At 38.9% G+C, this 20,435-nt stretch overlaps 3 protein-coding genes across 4 annotated transcripts; 2 read left to right on the top strand and 1 right to left on the bottom strand.

The window, feature by feature from the left end:
• The first annotated feature begins 7,980 nt into the window (after window positions 1-7,980).
• Window positions 7,981-8,373, top strand: LOC138877011 (uncharacterized). The gene has a single exon (XM_070156385.1). The coding sequence runs from the start codon at window positions 7,981-7,983 to the stop codon at window positions 8,371-8,373; it is 393 nt and encodes a 130-aa protein (XP_070012486.1).
• A 2,474-nt stretch (window positions 8,374-10,847) lies between these two features.
• Window positions 10,848-11,663, top strand: LOC104230659 (protein FLOURY 1-like). The gene has a single exon (XM_009783523.1). The coding sequence runs from the start codon at window positions 10,848-10,850 to the stop codon at window positions 11,661-11,663; it is 816 nt and encodes a 271-aa protein (XP_009781825.1).
• Window positions 11,664-13,002: 1,339 nt separating this feature from the next.
• Window positions 13,003-17,416, bottom strand: LOC104230656 (psbP domain-containing protein 1, chloroplastic). 2 transcript variants are annotated; one of them, XM_009783519.2, is made up of 4 exons: window positions 17,122-17,416; window positions 14,908-15,011; window positions 14,073-14,504; window positions 13,003-13,443 (listed from the first exon to the last, which is right to left on the bottom strand). In XM_009783519.2, the coding sequence occupies exons 1-4, from the start codon at window positions 17,402-17,404 to the stop codon at window positions 13,222-13,224; spliced, it is 1,041 nt and encodes a 346-aa protein (XP_009781821.1). In that variant the 5' UTR covers window positions 17,405-17,416; the 3' UTR covers window positions 13,003-13,221. The 2 variants fall into 2 exon arrangements, with proteins under 2 accessions (XP_009781821.1, XP_070017074.1); XM_070160973.1 differs by lacking the exon at window positions 17,122-17,416 and having other exon boundaries at window positions 14,073-14,488; window positions 14,908-14,992.
• Between the last annotated feature and the right edge of the window lie 3,019 nt (window positions 17,417-20,435).

Raw genomic sequence — 20,435 nt, 5'->3', positions numbered from 1 at the left:
GCCAAACGTAGGGTCAGTTGATATCAACTCCCACAACGCTCTGAAAACGGAAGCAGGCGTAGACCCCGCAAGGAATGGATGCAGGGAAGCCCAGGCTGGAGGCGAAGAAGCACGAGGAATGGAAGAAGGAGGAGTCAGCCTCCAAGTAATATTCGAGATGATGAGGGAATTTGTATCTCGTCTCCAGATAGAGCGAATGGAATTGATGTCGGTCGCCGATGATTGGGCATTGCGGGCCTACACTCAGGGCTTGAACGAGCGAGGCTTGATAGCTTCGAGGCAGCTAAAGCAGAACTTGGTTGAGTATCCCGCTGTGACTTGGACAGATGTACGCAACAGATGCCAATCAAAGAGCAGGGTCGAGGACAACCAACCGAGAGCCCCCTCCGGCTCAGTATATCCTAGCAGGCTTTTAATAATGGAACAAAGGTTTATAGAAAGAGAGTCGAGACCGAACAAGCAAAAGATAACAGTCGTATTGAGAAGATCAAATAAATGCCCCGAGGCGTAATGCACCTCGAGGCAATCAAAGGACAGATCGAAGTCAAAGTTCCCAAGGACTTATGAGTAAAGCTGGATTCAATAGGGACACTGGACCGGCAGAGGCACCCTGGTTATCGAGTACAACTTCAACATCGATGTATCGGACATCGTATCGGTCATAGGTAAAATCAGAGATACCATGTGGCCAAAACCCACACTCTCAGATCCTTCACAAAGGAACCCTAACTTGGTATGCAAATATCACGGCACTCACGGTCATAGGACTAAGGATTGCAGATAGCTTCAAGAAGAGGTAACCCGACTGATCATGGAGGGCACCTTCGGGAGTTCCTCGGCGACCGAGCTAACAATCAATTTCCGGAAAGAGAGGCGAACAAGAAAAAAACGAACTAGAGAAAACACAACACATCATCCACATGATCATTGGAGGGGTCGACGCCCCACAAGGACCCTTTGTCAAGCGAACGAAAATATCCATCGCTAGGGAAAAGCGAACTCGGAGTTACATACCAGAGATGCTCTCGCATTCAGCGAAGAGGAGATCGAGACCTTGTCTCAACCACATAATGATGCAATGGTAATTTCTTTTCTTTGGAATAATGTTCAAATTAAATGTGTGCTCGTGGAACCAGGTAGCTCGGCCAACATAATCAGATCGATTGTGGTGGAGCATCACAGACTGCTCGATGAGATCATACCCACCTATTGAATACTCAATTGATTCAACATGGCAAGCGAGAAAACAAAGAGAGAGATCAGACTCCCAATCAACGTGTCTAGTACAATTCAAGACACCAAGTTTCATGTCATCAAAGGTGACATGAGGTACGACGCCGTACTTGGGAGGATGTGGATCCACAACATGAGGGTGATACCATCAACTCTTCATCGGATGATAAAGCTCCCAACAAAATATGGTATAAAAATGGTATACGGGGAACAACATGCAGCAAAGGAGATGTTCGCAGTGAACGACATAGCACCAACATCGATTCTCCCCGTCCAGGATGAGTTAGGAAACGAGTTGAACCCTTAGGAATAGGTGGTCTGTGAACATTTGAACGAAGATGGCGAGGAACACTTCCTCACTCCTTGAACCTTCGTTGCCCTCGAGGAATCGGACGCAACAAAATCAACGGTCGAAGAACTCAAACAGGTCATCTTGATTGAACATCTTCCAAATCGAAAGGTATACCTAGGAATGGGATTAACCCCCGAACTCAGGAAAAAACTTATCCAATTTCTCATTAACAACATTGATTGCTTTGCTTAGTCCTATTTAGACATAACAGGGATCCCACCGGAAATAACTAACCATCAACTAAGTGTGGATCCCAGGTTCAAACCGGTTAAGCAAAAAGAGAGGCCTCAGCCCGAGGTAAAATATGTGTTCTTCAAAGACGAGGTAACAAACTCCTAAAAATAGGATCAATTAAGAAGGTGAAATACCCCGATAGGTTGGCTAACCTAGTGGTGGTTCCCAAAAAGGGAAATAAATTGAGAATGTGCGCAGATTATAAAGACTTGAATAAAGTTTGCCCCAAAGACTCATTCCCATTGCCCAACATCGATCGCTTGATCGATACCACGGACGACCACGAGATCCTCACTTTTATCGACGCCTACTCCGAGTATAATCAAATTCAAATGAACCCAGAGGACAAGGAAAAGACTTCGTTCATCACGGAGTACGGTACATATTGTTATAATGTAATGCCCTTTGGGCTAAAAAACGTAGGAGCTACTTACCAACGCCTAGTTAATAAGATGATTGATAAAAACGTAGGAGCTACTTACCAACGCCTAGTTAATAAGATGATTGAACATCAAATAGGCCAATCTATGGAAGTTTACATTGATGACATGCTAGTTAAGTCCCTGCGCGCAGAGGGCTATTTGACTTATTTGCGGGGAACATTCGATATCCTTAGAAGCTACAACATGAAGCTCAACCCTGAGAAATGTGCCTTCGAAGTAGGATCGGGAAAATTTTTAGGCTTCATGGTATCGAATAGAAGGATCGAGATCAGCCCCAACAAAATCAAGGCCATTGAAGAAATCACAGGGGTGAACAATGTGAAGGTCGTACATAGGCTGACCGGACGGATAGAGGCCCTAGGCCAATTCATCTCGAGATCATCATATCGGAGTCATCATTTCTTCTCCTCGCTCAAAATGAAAAATAGCTTTGAGTGGACTCCGGAATACCAACATGCTTTAGAGGAATTAAAGCGGTATCTCTCGAGCCCGCCTTTGCTCCATACCCCGAAGGAAGATGAAACGTTGTACCTATATCTGGCCGTATCCGAAGTAGCGGTAAGCGGTGTGTTGGTTTGGGAAGAACATGGTCTCGAGCTGGCCAAGAGCCTAGGAGCAGAGGCCATCGAAGTGAAATGCGACTCCCTTCTGGTAGTCAATCAAGTACACGAGAGCTTCGAGGTTTGAGAAGACAGAATGCAAAGATACTTAAACAAACTCCAAGTCACATTGCATCGCTTCAAAGAGTGGACTCTGGTCCACGTACCTCAAGATCAGAACAGCGAGGCCGATGCGCTCGCGAACCTGAGGTTGACCGTTGAAGAAGATGACATACTCCCTAGGGCTATTGTACAGTTATCCAAGTCGGTAATTGAGGAAGGCCACGCCGAGATCACTCAGCAAGTTTAACATGGGATTAGAGGAATAAATACGTTGACTATTTGGTATACGGGTCTGAGGCCTTGACACCAGTCGAGGTCGGAGAGCCAAGCTCCAGTTTCCGACATGCCACTGAGGACTCAAAAAGCGAAGCCATGACTATAGCCCTCGAACTACTGGCTGAAAAGCAAGAGGTTGCACTAGTCCGAATGGACGCCCAAAAATAGGGGATCGAGAGATATTAAAACAGGAGAACAAACCTCCAATACTTCGGATTCGGGGATTTAGTCCTAAGGAAAATCACCTTCGACACTCGAAACCCAAACGAAGGGAAGCTAGGCCCAAGCTGGGCAGGACCGTACCCCGTCCTCAGAGTAGTAGGCAAAGGGTCCTATAGACTCGGCACCATGGATGCGAGCAACTTCCTAGCAATTGGAACATATCGATGCTCAAATGCTATTATTGCTAAGGTATAACCTTCTCCCTTTTTCGTTTTATGCATCATACCAATTTCTTACAGGCGTTCGATGGGAGACACCAAAGTACCCTTCGACTCGAAGACCTTGGGTTTTAAAGCATGTATTGCATTCTTTTTTCCCTTGATTGGGTTTTATCCCAAATGGGTTTTACTAGCGAGGTTTTTAATGAGGCAACATCCACATGCTACCCGAGGAGAACTCATCAAGTATTCAAGGCTTCTCTCCGATCAACCTCAAATACTGGGGGGGCACCATCCTGAGAGGTCACCTCCTCAAAGAAATCGAACTATGCCTAGGAGGATCTCGACAGGGGAATGTTGTATTGGGCCAAATAGTCAATGAACCATGTACATATAGAATAATCGAGCCTCCAAAAGCAAAAAACATGTACGCATATATCAAATAAATGAGGAAGACTCTTTTCTTATCAAAACACTCTAAGAAGTTCACTACTTTCACGCAAAACTGCTTAAGGGCAAAAAATCCTCGAACACTCGGGGACTGTCATCGACAGTCAGCTCGTCAAGCTATCAAAAACTCAAATTCGTAAGACCTCAATAAGGCAACCTCGAGCTCGTAAGCCCTCAGCGAGGCAACATCAAATCTGTAAGACTTCAACAAGGCATGCCCAAACTTATAAGACCTTAGAAAGGTATAACCCCGACATTAAGGCTGAGGCTTTATATCAAATAAGACCCCTAAAAAGGCATACCCTCGATACAGATGCCAAGGTCATCTCACCCAGGGGCTAAAGACTACGGCTGAACATAAAGACTACGGTCATCTCAAAAGGCTTCAGCCGTAATAACGTGGCTCGGAGACGTCCGATCGCCGCCATAAAATTAAAGGCCTCCAAATACTTCGAAAATACTTCGAAAAGAACTGGTTAATGAGGCTACCCTCGGCATAAGCAAAAGAACTTCGATATATCAGCTCCGAATAATAAAAGGGCTTCGAAAATAATCATCCTCCGATGAAAAGGCTTTGAAAATTCAGCCTTCGAGTGAACCTCCAGAGGTACTCAGCTATCGTCACATATCGACTCATAACCAAGGTTCTCGTTTGAGCCGTCGAAGAGTCGGACAAACATAAAACATGCCAAGGCATAATCAAAAGTCTTTAGCCAAAATAAGGAAAAACTATATCCATCTTAGAGGTCGCATCGACCCAATCTAAAAAAGAGCCTAAGGGCCAATGCGTAAGAGCCTAAGGGCCAGCCTAAAGAGCCTAAGGGCCAACACATAAGATCCTAAGGGCCAGCCTAAAAAGCCTCAGGGCTATCTTTATCTCGAGTTCGAGCAAACATTCACTCCACTATCAAGCCCAAAGGCTACCTGAGTTCGAGAAAATTCTCACTCGAGGACTGTATATAATACTTTAGGGCTATCTTTATTTCAAATTCAAACAAATTTTCACCCGAGGACTACCCCATTCGAGCAAACTCTCACTTGGGGACTGTTTGTAAAAGCCTAAGGCCTATCCTTATTTTCAGATGATCGAGCAAACACTCCCGGTTGCTAAGTCCAAAGGCTAGTTCGAGAAAACTCTCAATCAAGGACTATCAACGAGGCCTAAAAAGGCTAGCATTATTTCAGAAAAATTGAGACCCAGCTCTCACTTAGTTCGAACTTAGAAGTCCCGATGACCTAAGTTCGCATCAAATCAATCCAAGCTTAGTCAAAGAGATAACAAAGGGCTTTAAGAAGCATCATATCAATCAATTAAAAACCTAAGGGTTTGTTATGTTCCGGGTCCAGTATTCGGACTAATCGTTAGAGTAATACACTTGAATTTTTCACAAACTAAGTCAGAATGGGGCTCAACACAGATCGATGGCGAAATGAAGAAATTCTTGTATTGGTAAAAGATGTTTACAAGGCCCAGAAGAGCCCTTACACAGAAACAAAGGAAAGCCTATTCCTCGGCCGGAGTCACTTGGTCGGATAAAGTTCCCTCAAGAGTTGCGCCCTCGACAGCTCGACCCTCGGCACCCTGGTCATCAACGGCTTCTTCCCCCTCGGGGACTTCTTCTTCATCTTCACTGCTCTCTGAGCCACTAGTTGAATCCTCATCAGAAGTAAGCGGAGCTGCTGACTTTTCCTCTAAGGCCTTCACCTTCTCGATCTCAACGGACAAATCGATGCCCCATGCATATACATCCTCGAGAGCCTGTCTTCGAGATCTTAATCGAGCACGCTCCAAGGCTTGGGTCAACTCAAGCTCGGCCTTTTCAGATATCTTCTTAGCTCAAGCATTGGTAGCAGAAACATCGTCTCAGTATGAGGATATGAGCGCATCAGCTTCGGACTTGGCTGCGGATAGCGCGACAATCGAGTCAGCATGGAGACCCTTATACTTGCTACTATCCGCCCTTGTATCCTGAAGGTGATGCTCAACCAAGGTCAACTTTCCCTGGAGGGTATCTCTCTCAGAGGCTATCTCGTATACACACTACTTGAGTCTGAGAACCTCAGTATCCTTGGCTCTAAGCCCCTCTTTCATCAGGGCATCTTTCTTCTCAAGCTACAAAAATCAACCCAAAGGTATTAAACGCTAAAGTCGGAGAAGCATGAAAATAAAGGCATGCAAAGACCGTATTACCTGCTCGGCAAGACCGGTCCGCTCTCGAGACATCATCTCCAAACGAGCCCGAAGGTCACAAAGTTCTTCCTCCCTCTTGGTAGAAAGAGCTCTGAACTCGTCAGCCTTTGATGAGAGCCTCCTACACTCTTTCTCATAGTGGGCCAGCTTAGCTTGGGACATAGCAAAGGCCTGATTGTAAAGCACTATAACCTGAAAGCATAAAAGAATAAAATTAGGAAGATGAGGATCAGAGCTCAGAGCATAGTCGACGAATGATTACCTATTTGCTGAGCCTCTCAGCTTCCTCGAAAATGAGCGAGGCGTTAAGCTTAGGGCTTTCTCCGACCCCAGTGAAGTGTCCTTCAAACAAGTCATTCTCCCCGAGGGATGACCCCGCATTGAAAGTCTCTCTATTATTGGTATCTCGTATCTCCATCGGAGGAAATGTCGGACCCGGCGGAGAATCACCCACGTCAATAACTCCGGCTAGGTTGATTGGGGATTTTACTTTCCTCCGGGGAACTTCAGAACTGGGCTCCCCTAAATCATCTACCAAACACCCCTCGGCTCGAGAAATGTTTTGGCTGTCGAACGGCTTAGGGACATCATCTGACCCACCCTCGAGAGCCTCCTCGGCCTGAGGTTAGACAACATCTGCAACTTCTGGTTTATTTGTCGTCGGCTCAACAGCCATCGGCTCAGCAAGATCCGAAGCTATCATGCTTCCTCCTTCCCCGGGCACTAGTGGGGAGTCATCTTTCTCTTCGCCCCTAGCTTGGGGGCTCTCTGCTACTTCCGAAGTTAAGGCCGCTGAATCAACCTTAAGCTATTGAACTTTAGCCTTCTTCGGCTTCGAGGACTCGGCTGGTGTTTTCTTTTTTCTCTTTTTCTCTTTGGCAGGCTTCAGGATATCCGCTTCCCCAGACGGGGGTTCCCTCATCAAAACGGCCTCTCCAAGGCATGCATAAGCATAAAGGGTAATAATTCTATAAAAAAATATCTTTTCTAACGAAGCTCGAGTATGGCAAAAATAAAAGTTCACCATGGTTTTTGGCCTTCCAACAGGTCTTAGCCAAATCGCGCCACACGCGCTTCACACATGGGCAGACCGAATCAAGTTGTCGGACCTAGCCTGGGAGACTATTGACATCACTGGGGTACCACTCGACAGCTGCATCATCAAAGGGAGTTAATTTGAAGGCGAGAAAAGATGTTCGATTAGCGAAATATGTTTACTTACGTTTTATATTTCATTCCTCGGGGAATGACATTTTCTCAGCAAGGATCAGATCTGAGGTCCTGACTCGGACAAAGCGGCTCATCCACCCTCGGTCCTTGTCCTTGTCAAAGCTAGCAAACAAGGGCTTAGGGGATCGACGTTTTAACTTAATCAGACCACCTCGATAAAGTTGGGAGCTATACAGTCTAATGAGATGATCAAGGGTAAAAGGCATCCCCTCGACCATGTTTGAGAGATACCTAATCAGATAAACGATGCGCCAGAATGATGGATAGATTTGTCCCAGCGTCACCCCCCGATATTGTCTACATAAATCAAGGATCACTGGGTCTATCGATGGCAAAGAGGCTTCTACCGGGCCTAAGATGAAAGGATATGTGTACACACTAAGGAAACCAGTTTTGTGTTTGGTTATGTCTTCTTCGCGTGAAGGAATCTCTACTTGCACTGCCTCCCCCCAACGGCAGTCGACCTTCACTTTCTCAATCTCCATTATTAGGCTGATATATCGAGACATATGTTCACATCGTCCCGGCTATGTTATATGGAGCTGAGTGTTGGCCTATCAAGAAGTCCCATGTCCAGAAGATGAGCGTGACTGAAATGAGGGTGTTGAGATGGATGTGTGGACATACCAGAAAAGACAAGATTAGGAATGAAACTATTAAGGACAATGTGGGAGTAGCATCCGTGGAAGACAAGTTGCGGGAATCAAACCTACGATGGTTTGGGCATGTGAGGAGGAGAGATATAGATGCCCTTGTCAGGAGGTGTGAGAGGTTAACCATGGCGGGCTTGAGGAAGGACATGGGTAGGCCAGAGAAGTATTGGGAAGAGGTGATTAGACAGGACATGTCGGTGCTTCACCTAATTGAGGACATGACTACCGATAGAAAGGTGTGGAGGTCGAGGATTAAGGTGGTGGGTTGACAGGTAGTTGTGAGTTTCTCCCAGGTTTACTAGTAGTACTAGTAATATTCTTGTTGTTGGTTGAAAGATATTTTCTTCTAGTTTATTATTATATCTGGTACTTAGCAACCACGTCCATTGTTTTTGAAAATTGCTACTGAAAATTGTAGCTTCCTGATTGTTACTATTTGATGCTATTTTTCTCCCCTTTTTCCTTATTGTGTTTTTTCTACCTCTTCTTTGTTTCTTCCCCCTCTTTCTTCTTCTTATTCTTCCTTTCTCTTCCTTTCCACTTTTCTTGAGCCGATGGTCTATCAGAAACAGTGTCTCTATCTCTTCAGGTAGGGGTTAGGTCATTGTATATACTATCCTTCTCAGACCCCATTTGTGGGATTATACTGGGTACAGTGGCGAAGCCAGAATTTTTATAAAGGGTTATCAAAATAGAAAAATTAGATATAATACATAAAACAAAGAAAGTTATCTATTAATATAGTGTAATTTTTTGGCGAAGGGGTGTCGACCCCTTGGTTGAACGTGGCTCCGCCACTGACAGGGTATGTTATTGTTGTTGTTAATTGATCCAGCTCAAAACACCAACAATCAAACCTCTTTTATTCCATGGGAATGTCCCAATTCCAGCTGCCTTTGTTTCTGATGACAACATTTACAGTTGCTCTTAAAGAAGCTCATAACTTTTGACTTTTGAGTAGTGAAAAAACTTTGGGATCTAACCTCAAAAGTACCTATTTCTCGTGCTTTTATAGTATGGCACTGAATTTCTTGTTTACCGTCCTTCAAGTGTATACGAAGCTATGGACATTGTTTCCACACACCCTTGTGACTTACTTCTAAACAAATTTGGCACTCAAATAATTTAATATTTACACTTCTTTCAATGAAAGGTAGAACGAAATTATCTAAAAGAAAAAAGAAGAAGGCAAGTCAAACTACTATTGACGAAAAAAAGATAATTTTCTAAAGAACCTAAAGATATAGAGAAAAAGATAATATTAACAGTATCCCTAAAGTTAGTTTGTGAAATCCAAGTAAATTTATTTGAGACTGAAATTCATTTAAATAGTTTCAGAAACAACCATATAACCAATGATTTGAGTTTGAATGCAATTTTGATAATTGAAGTACAGTAAAACTTTTTCTTCTTTAAATAAGCACTCTAATATTTTTTTGGGGCATACCAGTCCGGCAAACAATAATGTTTGACACTATGTTAACTTCTGACAGATATTCCGTTAGAGATTTTATATTAACTTCTGACAGATATTCTGTTTTTATCATTATAATAATTAAATATGCTGTTGCATATATTTCTGTATTTCTTTTCATGTGTAAATGAATTTGATACGGTTATAAGCTTAGGCAAACAACAAACTAACGGTCACTTCATTTCATCCATCTTGCATAATCAACAATGTTTTCACGCTTTTTTTCCTTCATCAAATCAGATAAAGCAATTAATCTCCGTGTTCATTTTCATTTTTTTCATGAAAACAAACTTCACATATGCTTATTAAAGTTTTTTTTTGGGAGAACTCATGGGGAAGAGGAATGTCAAATTTCCTCTTTTAAATTTATTTATTTTGATATCTTCTTGTAATAACATAAACGTCCCTCAAACATTTTATATGATATATCATAGGAGTAATATTTATCTGTGACTTAACATCATATTTAATAAATAACAACATGATTATTATGTTTTAATAGCTCCATAGTGTTTTATACAACAACGACGACAACAACGAACCCAGAAGTCAGAACACAGAAGAATGTGCTTTATCCAAAAAAAAAATCCCGAAATGAAGAACTAATACAATGAATATCTAAAAAATAAATGAAATGAAATTCATATCTAAAAGATTAGGAAAAAAACTAATACAACGGATTAAAATGGATATTTTGGTAATCTAGAAATAATTCTAACAACATAGGATTATAGTAACCTTCTAATTGCCCCCGCATACAACACTGCAGAGACATGGTACGCTATAGTAAATTACGAAAAAGTACAACGAAACGTAGCATCGTGGCCGTATCATGCGGCATTATTCAGCAATCTTTCAGTCCGTTGCTGACTTATAAAACTGAGTGATGGCTGCCTTGTCCCTCGATCTCTTCACCTTTATTTCTCACTTCCCAATAGTCATTCTCCTATCTACTCATCTTCTCCTCCTCCTTTCCATACCCAAATTTACACTCGTCTTTTTTCACTCATTCTATTCTATAGTCTAGTCTATACTATTCAGCAACAAAAACCCATATCTCGAAGCCAAAAAAGAAGTGTTATTCATAGTTCTTTGCGCTTGCATTTTTTTTTTTAATTTTGGATTGGGTTATTGGTATATACAAACAGTGGCATTTAAAACTTTGAGACCCACATGCAGATTATGCGTCTTGTATGTTTTTTGTTCATTTTGTGCGCAGTCTTTGACTTTAATAAAAGATTTCTGGGTTATTTTCTGGATTTATTTTTAATGGACTGTGTTGAAGGGCTGAAGCATTTGTGTCTGAATGCTGATTTTGGGTTTGGGTTTCTGGTATTTGGGTGGTTTGGGCAAGTGTATAAGGTTTTGGGCTTGTTCTTGTTGTTCGGTTTGGGGTTAAGGGTCTTGCAGTTTAGTTGGTATTGCAAAGGTTGGAACCGTTTTCTTTGTGATTTTTGTGGAAAATCAGGTGAATTGAGAAATGGGTATTGCTCAAAAAATGATTTTGATGAGAAATGCAGTGCAAAGATGAAATTTTGCAAGAATGGGTTATTAGAAGAGGAAAAAGTGAAGTGTGTTTCAGACGATGAATTGAATGATGATGAACAAGAGTGTTGTGATGAAGATAAATTGTTTGATGTTTTGTCACTGAGAAAAATGGTTAAGATTGAGAGGCAGAGAGCAAATGCTGCTTCTTTGGAACTTGAGAAGGAGAGAATGGCAGCAGCAACAGCAGCTGAGGAAACAATGGCAATGATTTTGCGGCTACAGAATGAAAAGAGTTTGGTTGAAATGGAAGCAAATCAATATAAAAGGTTGGCTGAGGAGAAGCAATTACATGACCAAGAAGTAATCCAATCATTACAATGGCTTGTACTTAAGCATGAATCAGAAAGGAGTATCTTGGAAGACCAACTCAAATTATGTTGTAGAAAAAAGTTGAAGTCTTTTGGGAGAAGAGATGATGAAGGGGACCACTCAGAAGTAGTAGATGAGGAAAATCATAGTTCTCTCAACACCAACTTGGATGATGCTTTTCACTATACCCTCTTTAGCTCTCTTGACGTGGATTTGTCACCAGAGTAAGTATTTTTTATTACTTGGGAAAACACTAAAAATTGTAGATTTGCTTCCCTTCATTACAGACAAGAACTGTTTGGCAAAAGCTCATAGGAGTCCAAGACATTTGGGGGGGGGGGATGTCTATCATTGGAGAGTACATCAACTTGTCCAGTTAGCCAACATCAATAAGTGGTGCATATACTTTTACTTTTTGATGGTTATCCACTATCACTTGCTCTATGAATCTCCAAGCAACTAATTGGTCTTTCAGTCTTTGAACAGTGAACCAGCTCCTCCTTTGTGTCGTGGAATTATGTTCAGTTTTTACTTGTAAATAATAGTAGTATTATTAATATAGCAACTCAATTCATCTGTTTAGAAAGCAAAGTTACTCTGATCATGAATATTTGACTGTCTTTTTTTTTGTGCAAAGTGTTAGTACTTGAATAAAGTTAACAAGATTTTCACTGTTTGCATCACCAGTTAACCAACATCAATAAGTGGTGCATAACAGTATCTAGATTGCTCCATAATGTTGTCACTGATAGCCCCAGAATTTAAGGAACTCTAGGCATCACCAGCTTCTTTTTTTCCTTCTGTATATGTGTGGGAAAACTAATTCGGTCTATCTTTATCCGTGAGATGATGATATCAATTGCCTATTTTGCCATGGGAAATTGCTGAAGCTGCTTATATCATTTTAGAATCTGTCTATTCATCACCTTGTCGCGTTCTATTCTCTAGCAACGTGACGTGCTCTATGTCACAGTATTCCTCCAATCTTGAAAGAAATTGAAAGAATAGATGCTGGACAGGCTCATTTTTATAAAGCTTTTTGTGTTATCTTGTATCAAAATTTCGTATGAATAATCTGATTAGCTTCTATAGTGCTGAGCTGTCCTTAAAAAGTAGCCACCATAAAATGGTGACATAGATAGTATTTTCTAGTTTTCAACTGTACGACTTTGATCACAAGACAAATACTCCATTAATGAGTATTTCTGCAAGGAAAAGAGACCCCTTCTGATAAAACTTTTGAAATACCAAAATACAACAGAAGACAGATTCTCCGTTCAGATACTCCCTATTATCAAATGACAGCCATCTTTTTCTCCAATCCAAAATCAAAAGATTATCACTGCTCACCCTGTTTTCCTCTCCTTTTCTTTCTAACAATTCAAGCAGAATGGATTAAAAGTATTTTACTTTTAACTCAGGTAATACTTTTATGTAGTCTTTTTACTGTCGGCACAAACTTTAACTGAATCCCCAGCAGTGGATTGTGGAATTGTAGGCATTATTTCCTTTCTGTTGATGCACTTGGAGCGAATATTCATCCACTGTTTTATGTATGAAATTTATGGATCAAAATATATTTTTTGCTTTGATTTCCCAGACAAGGGAAAAGTAACGTTAGGACATAAAATAAAGACCAGAAGCAACAGACAGCAAACCAGATAAAAGCCATGAATAAGAAACTGAAATAAAACCAATGACTAAACAGGCGTCAATGTTCTCATGTGATCAAATCGAATCTTGAATAATTGGCTGTCGAAACGTTTCTTTTTGAATAAAAGGTCTATCAAACTTCAATCTTGTTTACTCGGAAGGAATCCATAATTGCACGAATGTCACTTTCCTCATCTGCAAAGGTTTTTTCAGGTGTTTGTATTCTCAACTCATATAAACGGTTGTTTTCCACTCCAAGAACTGAAAGGTATCGCCTATCCCATTCCAGACGAGCAACTCGATCTTGTGGCATTACAGCCAACTCATTATTGTTAGCATATGACTTGATATTCACCTACTCATCACAGCATGACAGAATCTGGTATTAGAATCCAGAAATACACTGGGAAAAAAATGTAAAACATATCAACTAAGAAGAATGAAGCTATAACAGGAAGCTATTAATCACCAAGGTTTGGTGGTATGGCTAGGATCATGGGCGAAGCTACATGTTATAAAGGATGGTCAACTGACCACCCTTCATCGTAAAATTACACTGCATATATAGGTAAAATATTAGATTTTAGAGGTATATAACATATATTGAGCACTCTTTCTTGGAGAATTTTTTTCATTTCTTTCAAGTTTGAACACCCTTGAGTAAATTACTGGTTTCGCCACTGGTTAGGATCCAAACCATACCCTAGGAACATAAAACTTTCAAGTATGGAGCAGTATACCCTCCTTAGCGGGCCTACCTAGCATGAATTAGAATTAGTCGGGCCAATGGGCTTTGGATACTAAATGGTTAAAACCGGGAGGAGAAGAAAAAACTGGGACCTATTCTCCCCTCAATAGGCATGATACAACTTATGTACGAACAGCATGAAAACTAAGTCACGTATATCTAGACGCCTTTATCATCAGAAAGCGAAAGGACCCGAAAACCATTCATAACTAGCAAAATGCGGAGTAATATTTTACCTCAACTTCATAATACAGCTTCCCATCATCAGCTACCCTGGACGAAGTAGAAAGAACACTTGATTCACGTCTGACACCAAGTCTGGTGGACATAAATTCAGTCAAATATTGTCTAAGGACTCCCTTTCCAGCTTTTTCTGGTGGGCCCAAATCTTCTACACTTTTGTACGCAGACGATGAAGGAGATGATATGTTCATTGAGAGATTTTCATCTAAAACAAGAGGATCCCTGAAAAATATGTCAGCACCAGCACCACGCACTTGAATCCAGTTTCGAGGATACATAAAGGAATAGCCGTCAAAGGTGTCAATATATTCCCTGAACTCAGTAGATTGAGCATATGCAACTTTGGGCAATTCATAATTTGAGAGCACTAAACTTGAGAATATCAGGGCCATCGCCTTTCTCCTTGGAACTGCAAAATCTTTTTTCTGATTATATATCGGAAAATTCTAGTGAGAAACTGTGCAATAATAACGGCTTTCAGAAAATAACCAATGGTCTAGCAGAAAACATATAGTGACAGACAATGAAACACATAGCGCCATGATTTGTGTAAAATGGGATCATTTATGTACCAAGGCAGGGTATAAAAACTCGGCCATTGCAGATCTTTGACAATACGCTTCAAATACTTGCAAACTTTTATACTTAAATTGTATACAATATGTTGAAATGGTTTTTACCCTTGCTATATGATGACTTTGAAAAGTCAAAAACAATTGATTACTTTAAATTGAGGGGCTACAAACTGTAATTTAGTATCACTTCTAATCATAATATTGTAAAAATTAATAGCCCGAGATTTAAAAAATAAAATGGACATGGGAAAACCTCTAGAACAACTGAAGTTCCTTCTTTCACCATATCTCCCTTCTTCAAAGTATGCTGCTCTGAGAACTTTCTTGCTATCTGAACAGGTTTGTCCAATGCTTGTCCTAGAATTGTAGCAAAAAGAGAGAAGTATTAACAACATCTATCGATATGAAATCGCACATCCAAGAACCAAAAGAAAAAGTTGCAAGTAATACTGGACAACAAGAAATCATGGACTTGGGGCTAGCAAACCATTAATTGAAGATTCATAACAGAAGCCAATTCTGTTAGGCAAACACCGCCTTATCACTTACATTAGTGCATGGGAGATGTAAAGCTTGGACCTTGAGGGTTTTGGGAAACACCTCAGTCTAAGCAGATGCCCAGGCAACAGATGAGTAAGGAAGGAAGAAATGCCAAATGGAAGCTTTCTGGTAATGGGCGCTTGAAAACCTGTTCTTTAGTAACTATATTGCATCTCCAAAGAACTCTAAAATTCAGACGCCAAATATTAGCATAGTGCTTGTTATTCAGAATCTCTCGTGCAGTCAATTGAATTTCAAGGTCAGAAGCAAAATATATAAGCTCCTTATTTGTTTACAGATAACTGGCCTTAAAACTCAGCAACTTTGAGTATTTCAAAATTGTCATGTATTTTTTCTGCATCTAAGCAATAAAACTAACTTGAGTTGACATCCTAGGAGTCAGTTTTTGGGTCTTTATAGGTATTGCAATAAGCATAACGGTATTAGTGTTGTTGCACTTATGACATGAAGCACAATTTCTTCGTCAGTCAGATAGAACTCCAGTCCATAAAAGAGTTTTGTGAGATGCGATTGTCATGTAACTAATTTCTTCTGCTTCTAAGCTTTAAGAAGCTTATGAGCTCACAGCCAAAACACAAACAAAGCTGATATTAAACTACATTTGGAGGGTTTTTTCTTATGAGCAGATAAAACGTCGTTAAGAAAGGAGGGGAGCCCTGTATACGATGAGTATATAACTTTATGCTCTACATCAGAATGGTCTCACAAAAAATCATCCAAACATCTGTACAACTTGGGATATCCATTATTCCAAGAATAAGCGAACCACTGCAAAATGTTATGAATTTGGGAAAGTATTGTCTCTGTTGACATTTCTATCACCTTCTTACCAAATCATCCAACCGACTAGTTGGTGAGGGAAACACCTCGCTGCCCTGCCTTCTTCTGAGTTCTTACTTCCAACCACTCCCACCCAACTTTTTTAACTTTTGAATTGTTGAAGCAAGAACTTAATGTGAGAGTTGAAGCCCCAAAAAGAGAAATGAGAATTTTTCTCATAGGAGAACGGAGCTTTCTATGTTGATGACATATATGCATAAACAAAAATGTCACCTTTCCAATAGGTTAAGCTTTTAAATAAGGGGGTGCATACAATTCATAATCAAATCACAAATGTCCTAGCATTCAAGTCTCATTGCTACCCATCAGCAGATCATATTTCAATCAGTCGGCCTTCCGAACCTAAATAAACAAACAAAAATTGTTTCCTCTCTAACAAATTAAGCTTTCAAATAAGATGGTACATAATTCGATAGGTATGTTAGTGTTGGGATCGAAAATAACAAGGCGTCATGCGGAAGCTTGCAAAGCAAACCTTGGCCACGATAAATCAGATAACAATAAGAATTGTACTAAAAATTGCATAAATTTTACTATGATTTGGTCAAGTGACCTACATCAATCTACTAATATAAAATAAATAAAAATCTATCGAGAGAAAAAATTCTCCCCCTAAACAAAACTTTCTTAAAAGTTACATTGTGGAAGCAATTATATGTTCTAGTTATGAGAAGGACGTCTTCAATTTATAGATGTCCATAGAATTATATTTTCCTTTCGGGAAAAGTAAAAGCAGTTATGGTAATACTTTGACTTTTCTTTGAGAAAAAAGTAAAACTCAAATATGGTAAGAAAATCAGGCAAAAACCCAATCAGTTAGTTGAATTTAAGTTAAACACATTGATAGTGTAAAAATTACTACTGTATAATTTAAGCTATTATAGCAAGTTAGTTCCCGACTTATCATAGAGATTTACCTCTAGTTAGAACTTACAAAAGGAGGTTGAGTGAGCTCTGCCTATAAATTGCTTAACGGACTCAGTGAAAATAAAGATGCAAAAAGATAGAATGAAAATGGAACAACTTTATGCAATATATCAAGTTCAAAGTTGAGACTTTTTAGTACCTGCGGCTATGGTGGAATGGCGCTGAGTGAAAGATTTGGGGCGGGTAGATATGGATAGAATGCCAAAGCCAACACTGTAGGAGGTGGAAGCCTGAAGAATTCTCATGGGGGAAGAAAAAGGGTTGCCTTTTCTGGGTTTTCCTAATCGGTAAAAAGATAAAGATCCAAGCTTCGAACTCCGAACAAAGAAAGGGGGGTAATGAACACTTTTTGAGCAGCAGCTGTATGAGTAAGGGTGAGGCTGTGGAAAGACGATCAAAATTCTGTCCAATCCACACTGCATTTTGCCACGCTTTTAAATGGAGTTAGTTATTTTGTGAATCAATTTTATCGTCGCCTAGTGTTGTTATTTTACTTCTTCCGTAATTTTCTTTTTTTTTTTATAGTAATGATGTAACTAGATTAATAAATTGTATATAAGCAGTATTTTAAAAGTTTTTTGGGGACTTATTCCGGGGCGAGGCACTATGAAAACGTCCCGAGGCTTATGTGTAGGGCTAATCCTTTAAACCTTACGTTCCCATCACCCAACTGTTGCCCCAAAACATGCCTAACGCTCTTTGTTCAGGGCTCGCCTAATAGTTCCTACTGCAAATCATGCATCAAATTCCCTAACTAGCACTGTTAATACTCAAATTTCTTTATCATATGAATAATGAGTCATAGTATTACATATTTACTAATTGAGAACATTTGAGAGTGAATATCATTTGAATAGCCAAAATTTACATCTTCACTTATTATATGTATTCATATTTTAGTTTTATCTCTCAAAATTATTAAACTTTTATTATTTTGCTACCTGAAAGCAATTTTATATTTACTCGTAAGAAGTAATATCTTCAATTATATTATTGATGGAATTTATTGATTATTAACTTTTAGAGAGGTAAATCATATAATTTGATAATATTTTTTAAAATATTTTTATCTTTTAATCGTTTGAAAGTCAAGACGTTCTAGTTGATTTTTATCTTATAGTAACTTTAACACTATTGCATTATTTATATTTAAATACTAGATATTTTTATTTTTGTGATTTTTTTAATTTCTTGAACTTTTAATATACTTTTATATATTTTTTGTGATTATTTTGCTATTTTATTAATTCATATATTAATAATTTAAATATTTGTGGGACTTACGCCCCATGTCTCGGAATTTACCCACCGCCACATGTTAAGCAAAACGCTCCGTCTCACGCCTCCGCCTTTTAAAACACTACTCATAAGCACATCGAATTTTCAATGCTATAAAATAATGTGTGTGTGTGTATATATATCTATTTGTATATCTCTATCTATACATACTTCTATATATTATATTAAAAGCACGAAACTCCTAAGAGAAATGTTATTTGCTTTTTTCACCCTTTAAAAATATATTTCACACTAGACAAAATAGTCATTTAATTATTTTTCTAATATTTAAAACTTTGAATTTGCAGGAACTCCTTTTATTTAGGAATTTAAATCCAATAAGATTTTAATTGTATACAAAAATTCCTTATTTAAATTTTGTATAAGATTGAATTTCCGTTTCATTTTTGGCCCGATCAGGCTTCATCTTCTTATCGGGATAGCCATTTAGCTTGATTTCCTGGGACTAGCCTTGAATACTAGCCATTTTATCATCGCATCAAGAGGGCTTTCAAAGAGAGGGCTCCAACCCTTTATAATCGAGTGATGGTGAAATGACCAAGCCAGTTCCCTCAGGCTGGCTTTCTCCAAGGGAAGTTTTGTCATGTCCGCTAGGATTGGTCTAAATGTGCGGGATCGATACATCGGTAGGGAGGCTCGGCCCTTTAACCGAGCTATTGCTTTGTTTTCCTTAATGATGGCCTTCTTAATACTCCTTGTCTTTTCAAAAAAAAAAAAAAAGAACTATTCAAGGACTGGTCCAGTATTGAAGCATGTATTGAATTTGTATAATTGTAGTCTTAATTTGAATACCGCTTTATGAGGATCTTGAAGAATATATTTTTTTAATCCAAGTAAAAGATAGGCATACATCAAGATCTAAATTTTGTATAAGATTGAATTTCCGTAAAGACTACAACCCGAGGGATCGGTGTTCTAAATTAAACTTTTAAGTAATGAAGAACTTTTAAGCTAGGGACATAAAAGGCCTCTTTGCCATAAGCTTCCTTTTTTTCCTATTTATTTTATTTTTGAGAATGATTGAAACACTTCTGCAAAACAAATACAAAATAAAACTACCATCAATACAAAATAGAAGTTCAATGATTATTATAGACCTATAAAATTAATTTTTACTTATTTGGTAAAAAAAAGTATAAAGATAAACAGAATTTATAGAGGCATTACCAAATTATTCACAACCGACAAAAATAATACAAATTATATTGACTACATTATTTTTAGACATCATAAAATAATTTATAGTTATACTTAATTAGTCTATGGCTCCGGCTGCTAATATTTTTATATTGAATAAAAAATAAATTACCACAAATTGGAGTTAATACACGTTATACTTTTTTTTATAAGCGTTTCAATAATTATTTTATTTCACGTTATTAGCGTCTCAAAAAGCTCTTTGAGAAGACTAAGATATAATTTTTCTCCTCTTTTAATTAGGACTGATATTATGAAACGAAAGTTCATTGCCCTTAAAATTTTGGGCAAGAACTATATATCATGGGTGTTGGATCCTAAAATCTATTTAGATGCAATGGGTCTTGGAGACGCTATTAAAGATAAAATAAAGCATATACCCCAGATTGTGCTAATTAGGCCTTGATTTTCTTGCGCCATTACCTTGATGAATGATTGAAAATAGAATATCTCACAATCAAAGATCCACTTGTTTAATTTTGCAAAATGGCTTAAAGGAAAGATGAAGGATTGTTATATCTTTCCTTTGAGCCATTCCACAAAACAAAACGGATCATTGACTGCGAGATATTCTATTTTCAATCCTTCATCAAGGTGATGGTGCAAGAAAATCAAGACCTTAGCACAATCTTATTTTATTTGTATCTTTAATGGCGTCTTCAAGACCCATTGCATCTAAATAGATTTCAGCATCCAACGCCCATTACATATAGTTCTTGCCCGAAAATTCGAAGGCGACGAACTTTCGTTTCACAATATCAGTCATTGTTAATAGAGGAGAAAAATTATACCTTAGTTTCTCGGAGAGCTTCTTGGGACGGTAGAAAATAAAATAATAAAAGAAACTAAGAATACTGCAAAAAAAGAGAGATAAAATTCTATTAATTTTGAGATGAATTACAATGGCATAAAATCCCTCTATTTATAGGGAAAAAGTAATTTAGCCACAAAATAACA

Source organism: Nicotiana sylvestris, chromosome 1, assembly GCF_000393655.2.
Source record: "Nicotiana sylvestris chromosome 1, ASM39365v2, whole genome shotgun sequence".
NCBI classification, from domain to species: Eukaryota; Viridiplantae; Streptophyta; class Magnoliopsida; order Solanales; family Solanaceae; genus Nicotiana; species Nicotiana sylvestris.
This window is presented reverse-complemented; position numbering and strand designations above follow the sequence as displayed.

Excerpts from the sequence above, each read along its gene's own strand:
- LOC104230656 (XM_009783519.2), bottom strand. The coding sequence starts at position 17,404 with ATGCAGTGTGGATTGGACAGAATTTTGATCGTCTTTCCACAGCCTCAC. Across the intron at positions 15,012-17,121 it reads CCATTCCACCATAGCCGCAG|GACAAGCATTGGACAAACCT; the intron begins GTACTAAAAAGT and ends CTACAATTCTAG. Across the intron at positions 14,505-14,907 it reads GAACTTCAGTTGTTCTAGAG|AAAAAAGATTTTGCAGTTCC; the intron begins GTTTTCCCATGT and ends ATATATAATCAG.
- LOC138877011 (XM_070156385.1), top strand. The coding sequence starts at position 7,981 with ATGTTATATGGAGCTGAGTGTTGGCCTATCAAGAAGTCCCATGTCCAG.
- LOC104230659 (XM_009783523.1), top strand. The coding sequence starts at position 10,848 with ATGGACTGTGTTGAAGGGCTGAAGCATTTGTGTCTGAATGCTGATTTT.